Below are 15,108 nucleotides of genomic sequence, written 5' to 3'. Positions count from 1 at the left end.
TGGTCTGAACCGATCTCATCTTACTTGGGGATTATGAATCTTAGAGAAATCTAAGGAAGCAGGTGGGCACTGGTGAGGCAGAGGGAGTACAGGTAGGACAGACACCCCCCCCCCCCCCCGCCCCCGCCGCCATGTGAGGTCAGATGCTGCTTACGCGTCCTTTCTTGCCTCTGCTATTCTTGACCCTTGATAGGCACTTTTTGGAGAATTGGTAGAGGAAAGTGAAGAGCTCTCGAAAGCAAATTGTACATCAGTATACATGTAAAATGCCTGCATGAAGCTCTGCTGCTATCGTCACTTCCAGTCTTCTCTAGAATTAGTGCCCAGACCTGTGCAGCAGAAGGCAGTCTGATGCATTTCCACAAGGTTGCTTGATGAGCGTCAGGTGTCTTGTGTTTTAGAATCTCATATTCGGCCAGACTAGAGAGTAAATACAAAGTGTTTTTCCATGTCCTTTAAAAGCATACCATTAATTTATCTTTGTTTCTGTCCTTAGTGTTCTCCGTGGCCCGACACCCCCACAGCCTATGTGAATAACGGTCCCTCCGCGGCGCCCACTTTCACATCCCCACAGCAGAGCACTTGCAGTGTCCCCGACAGGTACCTGCTTTGTGTCGTTGTGCATCCGAGGCCGGCTGCTGCTCGAGCTCCTTCGTTGCCCTTCCCCTCGATTTACAGCAGCCTCTCTCTCTGTTTTTCTGATGTATGTAGTCGTGGGAAGTGGCCTCCCAATTTCAGAGAAAAATCATCTTCCCCCGCCTGCCTTCTGCCTCCCAGTGCCTCGTGTCTCACACATTCACAAACTGTGGAAATTGTACGTGCGGGGGTGTTTTCAAGGTAGATTCTCCCTGAGATAAAAAGAACATTAGTGGGGTTGATGGATAGAGAAAGGGCAGTGAGGTTTAAAGGTGAAGCTATGGCTTGAATATGTTGTGATTGCAGTTGTTACAAATGCTTATCATATCAAACAAGGGTTACTTTCTGCTCCATTTCTTCTCCTTCCTAATAAATGTACTCTTTGTTTAGTAAGTCTTCAAACTTAAAGGAAGGGCTTCCAGTTTCTAAGGACTTACAGTGGTTTTAAAAACAGGAATGGTGGACTTTGCTTACTCCACTATCTGGCCTTGACATGCAACTGAAAGTCCCGTGCCCTCTGGGTGGGAGCTGGAGCGGTGTCTCAGGCGTCCTGGACGTGCGGCCGCAGTGCCCAACGGGACTTCCCTGCCCAGCTTTGCTGAAGGACTGGTGCCAGTCGGGTCAGATCAGGACCTTCCTGCCGGGAGGAAGTTCCGGCCCCGCCTCCCAACCTGTGGCCTGAGATTTCAACATACGATGCAAACATGCTTTTTCCCCAAGGAGAAGGAAAAGCTGGCGAGGCAGCCAGTTTTTTAGGTTGTTGTGCTCTAAGAGTAGAAAAAAATTCAACTCAGATGGAAGAGTCCAGAAGACCACCAGCATGTTGCCATGTAGGGGGACTCTTCCCGTTTCAGTCAAGTCCAGCTTCAATAGTCTTAGAAAATGATTAGGATATTAGAGACAGGCCATGAATTCGTGCACTCACTAGTTGAGTGGCTATTTCCTGAGGCTCCTGTGTGCTCAGCACTGTTTCCAGGTGCTGTGATGTTTCAGAGACAGATCCCTGTCTGAGAAGCTGAGGTTCTGGCGGGTGAAGGAGGGTGGTAAACAGTCGACACAGTGAACCCAGGTAAAACTCGAGTACAAGTTGCTGAGAGAGGAGCGAGAGCCCAGGACCTGGGAGGGAGGTGGCCCCGTTCCCTGGGGAAGTGATCTTCCTTTCACCTTAGTAACAGAAGGAGGGCGCGCATGTTTGTTGGTTTCTTTCGTTCTCTTGAATTTCACCCTCTTGAATCATTGGTAAATGTATTGATTAAAGCGGCATCGTTTTCCATTTTGATTTAGAATTGTCATACCACTTCTTACAGCTTACTGTGGTCTTAGACTTTTTTGGCAGTAATTTCCCATTGTTTATCTTCCTTGGTTTCTCACATTTTTTCCCAACTAAAATGAGTATCCTTCATTTTCCTATTATCCTGGAGATAATTGGAGCCCCTTAGTTTCACAAAACTTGAATCTCTCACCAGAAGAGATGAGAGAAAGAGGCAGCATCAATTAAGAAAGTCTTCTGTCGTAATCTCATCATATTCACCCGACCAGCTGTTGTGTCAGTATTCTTACTGCAAGTTTATATTGTTTTGTCACATGGTGTTTTTTACAATGTACACACCCACTCAAACAATAACCATCTTTTCCTCCTTCTCCCCTCTCCCCAGCAATTCTTCTTCCCCAAATCACCAGGGAGATGGAGTTCCACAGACCTCTGGTGAGGTGAGTGTCGTGTTCCGCACACTGCCGCGTGCTTCCCAGGCCCTGTGTTTTCAAGGCCCTGGCGAGGGCTTGAGGCATTGTTTGGGTCACTGAGTGCTCAGACTTGTGCTCTCCTTGGGGCTTTTTGTTTTGTTTTGTTTTGTTTTTTTAACTTCAGCATTGGAGGGTCCCTGCCTATTGTTCCAGTGTTCTTTATAACATGCCAACGGCCTGGGGTTTCATTTTTCTGTAAATTTGAATGGTTCTGTTCATGTTTTCTCTGTTAATAGCAACTTCAGCCTTCAGCCACGACCCAGGAAACACAGCAGTGGCTGCTCAAAAACAGGTTTTCTTCCTACACAAGACTGTTTTCCAACTTTTCAGGTATGTGTGTGTGTGTGTGTACGCATGCATGTACATGTGTATTTTTGTCTTTGTACTTTTCATTAACCTTATTTTTTTAAATTTTGAAGTAATTAGAGATTTATAAAAAGTTGTCAGAAACCCGTCCAGGGAAGTCCTGTGTTCCTATCACTCAGCCTCCCCCAGCGGTAACAGCTCACATGGCCTGTGCACATGTCAGAATCAGGGGCTAACATCAACGCAGTTGGTGTGCCTGCATTTGTGTATGGGCACATACAGTTCTGTGCAATTTTTTCGTTACTGACTTTTTATTTTGAAGTAGTTCTTCCCTTACTGTAAGTCGCAAAGATAGTACAGAGATGTTCCAGGGTATCCTTCACTCACACGATTATAGTCAGTGTCGGACCATGAAATTGATACTGGCGCACTGTGTGTATATAGTTCTGTGTCATTTCTCACACGCACAGATTTGTATAACCACCACTGAAGATTCAGAAATACGCCCCTACAGAGTTTCCATTTTGCCGTCCTACCCACTACCACCAACCCCTAATCCTGACAGTCTGTGTGTTGTCTGTGATTATGTCATTTCAAGAATGTTACATAAATGGAATCATACAGTATATGACCTTTTGAGCCTGGCCTTTATTTTTAACTTAGCATAATGCCCTTGAGTCTGTCCAAGTTGTATCAATAGTTTGTTATTCCTCTTTATTGCTGTGTAGCATTTGCATGGTATGAGTGTACTCAGGTATGGTTTTTATAATACTTAAGTATAACCTTGCATAATTAGCTAAAAGAATATTAAGTGGAATTTTAAAAGGGACCAAGCAAGTGCTTCTTTGGGTGATGCAATAGGATACCTGTTTAGAGGGACAGTAATAGATACACCAGGTGGAAGATTTTTCCCAAACATATTGGCTCCAGAACCCTTTTCCCACGAAATACGAACAGACGCATCCTGAGAACCACTGGGCCGCAGTAAAGTGTCACTTAGCTCTCCTTTGCCCTCGGTGCTGTGGGCCATAAAAATGCGGCTTGAGCCTTTTAGGGGGATGGAGCACTGGCGCGCATATACCTGGCCTAGAGGAAAGCGTGATCCCACAAAGAGTATGGCTTACTTCCGTGTCAGCCATGTACGGCGATGCTTGTGCGATGATTAGTCATTTCACATGTCATTCTTTGTCTCTCTAAAATTAAAGCACTGGGATAAAGTCATGCTACCAGCCGCACTTCTGTTTGATTAAGTAGAACCTTATCTGTGGAAAACTGGAAATTCTAAGTTTTCAGTGTGTGAGAGAGGGAAACACATCTTGAACCCTCGTCAAGAGTAAAATTCATACAAAAAGCTTTGACTGTTGGAACTAGGGGCTGGTCCCAGGTTACGCCTGTTATATTAGACTGGTCCATCTTTCCATCTAGAGAGTTCTAAGCTCTTTCCACTGTGACCGTGATCCCCTGCCTTGGCCTCTGGCCCTTACCCTTTGAGCTTCCCAGTAACAGAAGGGTGAGCAGGAGATTGAGCTCCTGCTCTGAGCCTCCTGGGCATCCACATTTCAGGAAGGTTGTGCACATGAGTATCTGTCCAGTTCTGTGGAGGGTTACAGGTGCGCACACCTGTAACTGACAGACCACACCTGTGAGCCAGTCCAGTGTTCAGGGGGCATGTCGTTGGCCACAGTAGAGAGATAAGAACGATCCTGTCTTGGTTTCACTGACTCCATCAGTGCTCGTGCCTCATGGGAAATGTGTTTCTCTGGTCTTTGTATCTCTTAACCAGCTGTAGTTGGTGGGCTCTCACCTTCAGGCCCTCAAAAATAGAAAGTAACCCTATTGTCTTGTTACATAGGTAAGTGGATATCTGTCATATGGAAGTCATGCCTGAATCCCATAGGGTATCTCACTTCTCCCAATAAACTACATCTTGAGTGTTAATAAAAGGGAAAAACAAGATTACAGAGATTTTCAGACATAAAGAGTAGACCGAAGAGTATGATGGACTCTTGTGTAACCATCCCCAGCCTCAAACATGAGCAGACTTTGGTCGGTCTGACTCTACCACTCCCTCCCCCCCTTTCTGTTGTATTTTACAACATATTCAGATAGGCCATTTACACTTACAGATATTTGGGGGTGAGGGTGGAATCTAAAGGCATAATGCACAGTTCTCTGCCATGCTTTTGTGCCAAGCTGGCTGCTGTGACAGTTGTTCCAGAAAGCTTGGCTTCACCGGGCATGTTGCAGAAGAGGCCTACACCTAGGTGTCCTCCCAACTTGTGTGGCATTAGCTAGGCAAGTGCCCAGAACTCTGGACTTCATTTCCTTTTTTTATAAAATGAAAGATTGGTCTAGGTGACCACAAGGAAAATTACGTGGAGTCAGAATCACGTTTGTCCACACGACCACAGCACAACCCAAGTAACGCAGGTGGTGAAGCCCTGTGTTGGAGCAAACCGTCCTGTTGGCCCCACTCGTTGATCCGGTTTGCCAGCCTCTGGGCTTCTAAGCTCCTTCGTACCGGATGTGGAAGAGCCAGCATTTCCTTTGGCTTTGAGAAACTGTGTGTGTATTCTTGTGTGTGTGTGTGTGTGTGTGTGTGTGTATACACAGGAGACCTGTGATGATTTTGAAAGACCTTTAACTGTGTAAAGACAGATGCCATAAAGCAGCCAGTCCTGCTAGCTCCCTTTCCATTTCTTTGAGAAGAATCTCTTTATGCTATTCTCCAGGTGCCGACTTACTAAAACTGACAAAGGAAGATTTAGTACAAATTTGTGGTGCAGCCGATGGAATTCGGCTCTATAATTCCCTGAAGTCAAGGTAAAATACTGTGTTTCAAAGGAACCGTCTTGCTTGAGAGAAGAATGTGTCTTTCTTTGTGTGGGGCTGTGGGCAGAATGGGTGTCCACGCTAGGTGGGCGTGTGCCTGTGCGCTGCCGCGCGTCGGCAGCGTCATGCTCACGAGGAGACTGTTTTGTGTACACCTTCAGGGCAGGCCCACATATGATGCAGGCACTGATGAGGGCAGAGGTAGACGGTAAGACGGGTAGCAATGCACATGGGCAGTACTGAGTTCTTGAAGACGACTGGGTTTGTTGCCAAGAAAACAAACTTCTCATTTAGGTGAGCTATACGGAATCTATGGTTTTCAAGGTCATATGGCTGCTACTAAACAGTTATTAAAAATGTAAACCTCTAACTGTGCATTAAAATGAAAGAACCGTAAACTGTGCTGGCTTTTAGGATTCATTTACTGTCATTGCTGTTTCTAGACCTGTGTGAAAATTCCATTAAAATTGAACCTTACTGATTTTAAATTGCTGACTTAATCTTGAAACTTAAATTTACCAGCATCTGACAGACCATCTCAGTGGTTTAGAGTCTGGATCATCAGATTAGACCACCTGTGATAGTTGGTGTGAGGTGTGTGTTTTTATATTTTTATTAGTACATTATTTTGTATAATGAATTAACATTGTAAAGTTCTCATAAGGAACTAGCGCTTAGATTCCTGTAGTGTCATTTGTACATGTGGCGAAGCCGCGCTCTCCCCTGGGCTCATGAGTGGCATCTTGTGATTGCAGGTCGGTTAGGCCACGCTTAACCATCTACGTGTGCCAGGAGCAGCCGGGCAGCACAGCGCTGCAGGGGCAGCAGCCGGCTGTGGGCCAAGGAGCAGAGAATGGCAGCGGGACCCCCTACGGTGGGTATGGGCAGCTCAGCCTCCCGTCACTCCTCTGACACCGAGGTACCAGCAGAAGGTGTCAGCCAGGGCTTTGAAGGACACCTGTCCCATTAGGACTGTCAAATTGCTGTCGTGCAAGTCCCAGCAGCATGGAGCTCTAGGGCCAAGTCCCCTGGGAGCAGGGAGATGGGGCCATCTCTCAGTTACTTCAGCCACATGATACTGTTTTTTTTTTTTTTTTACATGGCCCTTCATGCCAGAAATATCTAACACATAAAAACACTAGCTTGATGCTTTGGGGGTTTGCAGCCTTAGGAAAAAATCTCAGGTGCAGTGATGAATATGACCTTGGCCTCTTGTCAAGAAAGCAGGAGGGTTTTTCTTATTATCCATTTTACTGACTGGGGGAGAAGACTTAAAATGTCACGTGCGTAAAGATGTATTTTTCTGTGTATCAGTGGGAGTGTGTGGCCTTCTGTCAGGCAAGCATCTGGCCAGCTCTGTGAGCTCTATGTGGTGAGTCTGGTGGCTGTGCTGTGTCATCATAAATACACTCTACATCTTATCACCTGAGTACTGGGAGGGCCTCATCTGCCCGCAGGTTTTCCTGAATTAGGGCAGAGATAAAAACCCGGCCCCTTCCCACCCTCTAAATGTGGTCTTTGGGAAGAACAGTGTGTGTTCTCATTTGTAAAGCAGGTGTGAGACACGTTCTCCCCTCTTCCCATGTTCTGAAACACAGTGAGCATGGCCCACTCAGAGCTTTTCAGGGAAAAATACGGAATTCAGAGAGGCAGTTAGTTGCCCTAATACTGGATGGAACTCTGAAAAATACTTTGTGGTACTTTGAATTTTACTAAAAAAAAATCCCAAGGACAGCGTCACTGTTATGAGCTCTTCCCCATTTGGTGTCATTTTGACTTCAAAAGCTATGAATTGTAAGACTGTAGATGCTAAGCCTTGGTCTTAGAGGCTAACATTTCAAAGGAACTCTGCATGTATCATCAAGGTCCTCTGCATCTTTTACACGTGGTCAGGATGGTAATGTTTTGGAAGGTGCCTCCTCAAACATGAGTGTTAGTGGAGGGGGGTGCGGAAATACTGGTGAACTCACCCTAGGTCAGGGTCAACCACCTTTTTCTGTTAAAAGCCATGCTCTGCTGTTGTGTCAGAACCCACAGACACTGTGTAGATGACAGGTGTGGCTCGGTGCTGATCACACTTTATTTTTGAACGAGTGGAGGGCAGGGTTTGGCCCCCATAGGCTGTGGTTGGGTGACCCTGCTCTCCAGCATCTCTGCGTTGCCCTAATTATAGTTCCAGATTCTAGTACTTTCATAGTGTATAATCAGCAAAGGTTTCTATACTTAAAACGCTCAAGGAAAAAACCCTTGTTTGGGAAAGCAGATTTTGAGCACTTACATTCCCCGTCAATGTCTGGCTTGAATAGATAGTAACTGAGCTGGACCAGCATCAGACCCACTGCAGATGTGCCTGGCGCTGTGCAGACAGTGGCTGACACCAGGTTCTACGGTCCAGAAACACAGGACCTGCGGTAGAACGCACCTGGGACTGTGTAGAGTAGCCACAGGCCTCATCATCCACATCCTTGACTTTCTGTGTGCTATCATACTATACTGTTGGGGGGGGTGGAGGTAGCTTTTATTCTTCATCAACTCAGTCATGATTGCTGAATCAAAAACTATGAAATTGTTAGGTTTTTAAAAATATATACATATATGTTGCTAGAATCACGTCTTATTTTTGAAAAGAGCTTCCTTCAGGTATAATTTACATGCCCTAAAATCCTCCCGCTGTGATTATGTAATTCAGTGACATTTTCGTAAATGTACAGTTTTGCAGCCATTGCCATAATCTGGTTTAGTTCCGTGTCTCCAGAAAGACCCCCTGGGCACGTTTGCAGTCAGCTCCTGTTTGTTTTTCATGAAAATGAAAATCTCAAACCCTTTTGTACTGATATTACCGTTAATGTTTATATTTTTAGTACTTTGAAAGATGTGATCTTCCTATAGGTCCAGGTGGGAAACAGATAAAAGATTATTGCTGAAATGCTATTCTCATTTTTTTTTTCAGTTTATCATGCCATCTACTTGGAAGAAATGGTTGCCTCAGAAGTTGCTCGAAAACTTGCCTTGGTGTTTAATATCCCTTTCCACCAGATTAACCAGGTGTACAGGCAGGGTCCCACTGGTATTCACATTCTTGTTAGTGACCAGGTAACTCGAACCCACGTGCCCATCTGCTTTTCCCTTTCACACCGGTTTTCACCTGTGTGTGTGTGTCACTGAAGAGCTATAGAACAGTTATGTGGCCTCTTTTACAAGTACTCCTGAAAATCATTTCAAACTCTTGGGAATCAAAATCTGTGAGAATTGATAACCATGATTTCAGGGAGTCCTCCAGTGATGCAAGGAATTAAAACTGAGGAGAGCTATGGCTCACCCCGCCTCCCCTCCCCCGTTTCAGTTCAGACACTCCCTGTGGCGGGGGAACTGCAGGGTAGTGGGGCTTTGGCCCCTTTTTATGGGGAGAGGGATTGGGATGTGTTTTCCTTTTTCCGCTATTTATTTGGTGACTAATTTTGAAAAACAGGAAGGTTAGAGGTTCAGTTTTTCCCTCTGGTGTTCAGTGACGAGTAATAGAAGAGCACTTAAGCAGTGACTTTTTGTCACAGCTGTTCAGAGGACCTGGTGGAGATGCTCCCCAGCAGGTCGGGGGGGTCGTTGACCAGCTCCCCGGGGACTATCACTGCCGCCAAGCAGCAGGTGTCAGTTTCTGCTGCCACATCCTGCGTCATCGGTTGGACCGTGTGCTCTTGTAGTGGTGTGGGGATCATGACATTTTCCTTTACCCATTTTAATCTTTTTAAGTCAGTTATAGAAGGACAGCTGGATCTTAACTACATCTGCTTTCTCATTCCAGATGGTTCAGAACTTTCAGGATGAGAGTTGTTTTTTATTCTCCACAGTAAAAGGTACTTTGAGTGTGTGCATGCATCTTGAAATGCTGGGGCCGAGAGAAATGATGTATGCCTGTAGTCAGCACTCACCTTGTGTTCACTTTTCAAACGCCAGCTTTACTAATTTAAGAAGAGTTGGAAAAATGAATCCAGAGAGTATTTTCAATCCTCACCCAAGGACACATTTATCAGTTTTAGAGGAGGAGGGAGAGAGAAACATGGATCGGCTGCCTCCCATATGTGCTGTGACTGGGGCTCGAACCTGCAGTCTGGGTACGTGCCCCAACCAGGATTGAACCACGGATGAGGCTCCAACCGAGCACCCAGCCAGGGCTGAACCCAGAGGATATTTCTCGTGGTCATAATAGAAATCAACTAGCCAACAAGGAAGAGAAGTCCATCCTTTTAGATGACTGGGGAAGATAACCTCAGTTTAGCCAGCCAGCTGAGCATCTGTCAGGCACCATGCTTGCGGTACTAGGAAAGGCTCAGCAAAACAGTGCGTGGAACTCTTCCTCTAGTGGGGGAAGCAAACCAGAATTGGCCAACAGATGCACGTACTTAGACAAACTTCAGTGCCATGAAAGAATGGGAAAGCGTGGGGTGTTTATGGGTAAGGAGAAGCTGGGGAGGGAGACATGAAGCTGTTGGGGAAGGCCTCTCTGAGGTGGTATCATTGGTGCTGAGGCTTGAAGAATGAGGAGGCAACCATGCAAGGAGCATCCCAAAGCCATGTGTGCACAAAGAACCGTGGCTGCTGAGGAAGTTTGAAAGCTACCACACAGTGTGTGGTGGGTGAGGAGAGCAACACCTGGTGGTGGCACCAGTGTGGATGTTCCTGGCAATGTGCCGGGAAGCTAATGCAGTTGTATAAACAAAGGAGTAGTGTGGCTTTTTCTTTGTCTCTGCAACTCTGGAGACGGGTGAGAAGATGGGAAAACTTGGAGGGAGGTGATGTCATCTGACACGTGTGTAGACAGGGTTCTGCTGGTGTCCACAGTCGGGGGGAGGAGTGGTTTGAGCTGGAGAGAAACTGCAGGGACAGTGGTCCCAGTAGTTATGGTTGGGGGAAGTCGTTCAAGAGTTCCGTTTTGGGTGTAGGAATCTGAAGTTGGCATTTAGTTATCCCTGTCTGGGGCTGGCAGGAGAGGCCAGGGCGTGAGGTGTGACTCAGAGCCATGGAAATCATTGCTGCAGTGATGTGAGGACCCGACTTCCAGTAGGAGCGTTAGGTAAAGGGGCTTTTGCCCCTTAGTGGGGTTTTTACTTCAGGTTTTGTTCTTCCAGGGCCTTTAGGTGTAAAGTTGGACTGTTGATTTGGGGGTTTTTTCTTGAGGTAGGCCCATATAGTTGTGAACTTACCTTGTAAAACTGCTTTTGCTGAATTCCGTATATTTTGAAAAGTTGTGTTTTTATTTTTTTTGTTTCAAGATAGTTTTTGATTTCTTGATTTCCTTTTTGAGCCATTGGTTATTTAGTAGAATGTTGTTGAGCCTCCCTGTACTTGTCTGTTTCCAGTTTTCTTCCTATAGTTGATTTCTAGTTGCATGCCATTGTGGTTGGAAAAGGTGCTGGGTACGAGTTCAGTCTTCTCGAATTTATTGAGGCTTGTTTTGTGACCTAACATGTGATGTGCACTTGAAAAAAAAGTGTATCTGCAGTTTTTGGATGAAATGTTCTATAGATGTCTATTAAGTTGATCTTACCGTAATTTCCTTAGTTTTCTGACTGGGTTATCTACCGTCAATGGGAGTCGAGTATTTAAATCCACTGCACTTCCCGTATTGCTGTGGATTTATGTCTGTAATAATTGCTTTATGTATTTGGCCACTCCTGTGTTGGGTGCATAGATATTTACTATTGTATCCTCTTTTTGGATTGACCCACTTAAAATTACGTAATGTCCTTCTTTGTTTCTTTTTCCATTTTTCATTTGTAAAGTCTATTTTTTGACAGATGTAAGTATTGTTACTCCAGCTTTCTTTTCATTTCTGTTTACATGGGATACCTTTTCCACCCCTGCACTTTCAGTCTGTGTCTTTAAATTTCAAGTGAATCTCTTGCGAGTAGCATACAGATGGCTCGTGTTTTTAACCACCAGCCATCATGTGTCTGTTTTGGTACATTTATCTATTTATATTTAAAGTAATTATAAGTATGTACTTACTGTCATTTTGTTCATTGTTTTTCTAGTTCTCTGTAAGAAGGAGTTTTTAAATGCAAAATTACATGAAAAAAGGTTTTTAAAAGTCTGACGGGTTAAAATCTAAACCCAGTCTCAGCACAAAAGCTGCATCTCAGAGAGCAAGTTGTCCTGTGTCACCCTTTCTCAGGAGTCACTCTTGACGAGAGCAGCCCCCACGGTGCTGACATACGAGTTCACTCTCTGCCTGACACACTGCCCATGCCATCAGGCTGCCCGTGAGGCGGAGCTTTAACTATGAAGTGGTTCACTTCATCTTTTATTTTCACAAACTCTTTAGCTTGGTACTCTTCTCAATATTTTGATCTCCGGGCAGTACAGTACAGTTTTCACCTTACCTAGTGAAAGGAAACTCGTACTGTAATTAATTGCAGGTTGTGTTCTGTGAACGTGGTGGGCATTCCTATGTCAGACATCACAGAATGTCCCCTCCAAACTCAGCACAGTTTTTCACTTTTGTCCTCATGAAAAAAATTCATTTTTCCTTGGTGAATGCCTGTACTGCTTCTCTCCATTTCTGGAAAAACAACTAGGGCACCAGACAAAAACACAAAAAAACACTTTTTTAAGTGTTTCAGATCTACCTCTGTGGAGTTCTTAAATTATTTCCGGCCCTGTTAAACAGCATAGTCCTGATAGGCCCAGGCTGTGGGTTCCACCCTGGTTAGGTCACATAATAAGAAGCAACCAGCGGGTGCACCAGTATGTGGAACAGCAGATCGCTGTTTCTCTCTCTAAAAATCAGTAAGAAATTTCTTCCCAAGCAAGATGGACACAAAGCACCCAGTTTATTTGTACGTGTGTGTGGAGAGTTGACAGCCTGGCCTGCCCCTTGCCGACAGCACTTCGCTACTTTGTTGATTCCTCTCCCCCCCCCCCCACCGCCCCTGCAAGTCGGTGGGCACATGGTGCTGATGGGGCTGTGAGCCAGACACAGAAAAAGCAGAATGTTTAAAAAGGGAGTGTGTACATGAAGTTGCCTCGGGGAGGGGGAGCTGGAGGAGGCGACCTTTTATTCCTGTAGAATTATTTAAAGGTGACCTCTGAACTGGGGGAGGAGGTTAGAGATTTCTGGGAATTTTCAATTTCAGAGTCTTAATTTTCCGGTTTGGCTTTAAAAAAAAAAAAAAACCTAACTTCTCTTTCCTTTTTCTGCAGTTGAAAATAGTGGTGGTATCCACATAATTTTGAAGTGATGTCTTACATAGTCTGAACTATATTCAGTACCAAATAAAGTCACGCTTAAAAGTGTGTGAAGACTGAATCCAAGAAGTCTTGGGATTGGATTTTACTGTATGAAATGTTTCATATTGAAAACACAAGATGACCTTTCTAATGAGCTGTACGAGAGGCGAATCTCCTCACTGTCACTGCCATAGCCAAGCATCCTCGTGAGAGTGAGCACGTCGGGACAGCACGCCTGTTCTAGGGGCCGAGGCGCAGGCAGGCCGCCTGCCTGCTTCTCTGGCAGAGGCCAGTAGATAGAGTTCCTAGAAGCAGCCTTTGCTGTCTTTTTACACTGTATGCGGTTTGGAAATGAATGTAAAAACATACTGTGGGCATTTACCTTTCTGTGCCAGTTGTGGCCTGTGTTGCCTGAACCTTCTGCTGAGCTGGGACTGGGGGACAATGCTGTTGTGGGGCCAGCATGGAATCTGTGTGCAGAGAGGTGCCACGTGCTGACACGGTGACTGTGGTCAGGTAAGAGGCTTGCCACCTTCTCGGAAGAAATCATGTCTAACTAAGGGTGTGCGTCTCATGTCATCATGCCAGATGGGGAGGAGCCAAGCAGGAGGGCCGGAAGCAAGCTGCATTATCCAGAGTACCTTGGCGAGAGGATCAGTGTAAATCCTAATAGGTACAAAGACTTCTGTGTTTTTGCTTTGTCACAGATTTATTGAAAAACTTTTTGCTTGTGCTTTCATTTTTAGCATTTTGTTTCTGTCATTTTTGAAGCCCCTTTGCCTTTAAACTTCTGTGGTTTTCTTTCTGTTTCCTCTGTCCCTGTGTCTGATCCCTTTGAACCGCCCTTCCCACCCCAGCCTGCACCATCCCCTTCTGAAACGTCTTTTAAAAAGTCCTGCCCCAGTGTCAGAGCTAGGTGACCGAAGCAGGAGAAAACAGATAGTTTCTGACATTGTGGTGAGGGGTCTTCATTATCAACAAGTGGAAATTATTCTGGGAACATTAAACATCATAAATCCAACACTATATTGCACCATGAAAATTCCTTAAACTTCTCAGACGTGGAGCTTTTTAGTACAATCATGATTAGATGTTCTGGTGATTACTCAGAGGCTTTTTATACACCACGCGATAGTTTCCTTTTCTGTAAAGAGATTGCCTCTTTCACAAAACAACTGCCGTGTCTCAGTGTGCTTTTCAAAGGGAATCTGCTATTTTCGTGATCTTTTCCCACTGTCTTTATCTTCCCTTCACCCAAAGCCTTTCCCAAAATTCATCAGCAAGCATTTTTCAGGTCCGTGGTGTAGCACGCCCAGTTGGTTTTTAAACTTCAATTCCATGTTCATTACAGCACCTCTGTCCACTCACCCAGGTGTCTTGGTTTCGAATGTGTTGTTTGATCTTGATCTTTGTTCAGGCAGAATCAGTAATGAGTCATTTTGAACTTAAAATCTCTCCCATAAAGGAGGTTGTCTGATACAAAGAAGGACTGTTTCTAAGTATCTCCACCTTCAGTTTTAAAATATCTGTAACTCTCATAGACCCTAAAGCAGGAGAGCCTTCCTTTCTGTCGTTTTCCCTTTGCTTTTATATGACCACATTTTCTATACCAATCACTTGGGAAAGAAGTCAGCTTCCATTGTTTTAGTTTTGCTTGTCTACTTAGCATTTCTTTTTGAGTCTCAAGATCTATGGAACAGTAAGTGTCATTTAATGCTGTGTGCTATAGTGAGTTCTGCGTCGGGTTTTAGAAGTGGGGTAAAAATAATCAAAAGCTCGTCAAACTTGAAACTACACCAAGTTGGTGGTGGAGCATTAGTCTGTCCAAGTGAAACAAGTTAAATTATGGCACCAGCAAATTTGCTACTTTGTTTTTTAATAGTAGGATGTATACATCTCAGTATAATAAATGTTTTCCGACTGTTTTTGCAAACGTGTGTCTCATTTGAAAATCCCAGGTCCTGCCAGTGTCGCAGGACAGTTGACTCAAGCGGCTCCCTGGGTATGTTCTGAGTTCCTACCAATCTGAATGTTTTCTAAGGGGTGCGGCCCATGCTGTTTCTTCCCAGTAACTTCCACACCTGAAGCAGACCTGAGTTTATCAGAGGTTCTCCTGTTGTGTCAGTGAGGTCACGGGTCATTGAGCACTCTGATAGGTTAGGCATTTACATCAGATAGAAACTATAATGCATAATCACTGAAGCACATCTGTGTTTATTTAAATAGCATCCTGCATCAATCCCCACACAGTGGTGCAAATGTATATTTAAGTAACTGCAAAATTTGTAGGCAAGTGAATATCAGAGTGTATCATAAAGCAATAAAATCATCAGGACTTGAGTGCTTGTTCGAGTAGTCCTGTTAAGT

The 15,108-nt window shown here is 44.9% G+C and overlaps 1 protein-coding gene and 1 long non-coding RNA gene across 5 annotated transcripts in view; both read left to right on the top strand.

Annotated features, from left to right (window-relative positions):
- UBP1 (upstream binding protein 1) overlaps positions 1-14,863 on the top strand; it is a 56,247-nt gene extending 41,384 nt beyond the window's left edge. For 2 of the 4 annotated variants that reach the window (XM_037070848.1, XM_037070847.1), the window contains 8 exons: positions 497-600; positions 2,292-2,346; positions 2,616-2,709; positions 5,418-5,508; positions 6,273-6,391; positions 8,468-8,610; positions 9,317-9,368; positions 12,715-14,863. In XM_037070848.1, the coding sequence (XP_036926743.1) occupies positions 497-600; positions 2,292-2,346; positions 2,616-2,709; positions 5,418-5,508; positions 6,273-6,391; positions 8,468-8,610; positions 9,317-9,368; positions 12,715-12,752 (696 nt within the window). In that variant the 3' untranslated portion in view covers positions 12,753-14,863. The other 2 variants (XR_005070112.1, XM_037070849.1) reach the window with 2 other exon arrangements.
- On the top strand, positions 11,549-11,865 carry LOC119004105 (uncharacterized). The gene is made up of 2 exons (XR_005070113.1): positions 11,549-11,688; positions 11,732-11,865. It is a non-coding gene; the product is annotated as an uncharacterized LOC119004105 (long non-coding RNA).
- Positions 14,864-15,108: the final 245 nt, after the last annotated feature.

This window comes from Sturnira hondurensis, unplaced genomic scaffold, assembly GCF_014824575.4.
Source record: "Sturnira hondurensis isolate 20B ecotype Veracruz unplaced genomic scaffold, ASM1482457v3 Scaffold0019006, whole genome shotgun sequence".
In the NCBI taxonomy this organism is placed as follows: Eukaryota; Metazoa; Chordata; class Mammalia; order Chiroptera; family Phyllostomidae; genus Sturnira; species Sturnira hondurensis.
Note: the sequence above shows the minus strand (reverse complement) of the source record. Positions and strands in the feature narration are given on the sequence as shown.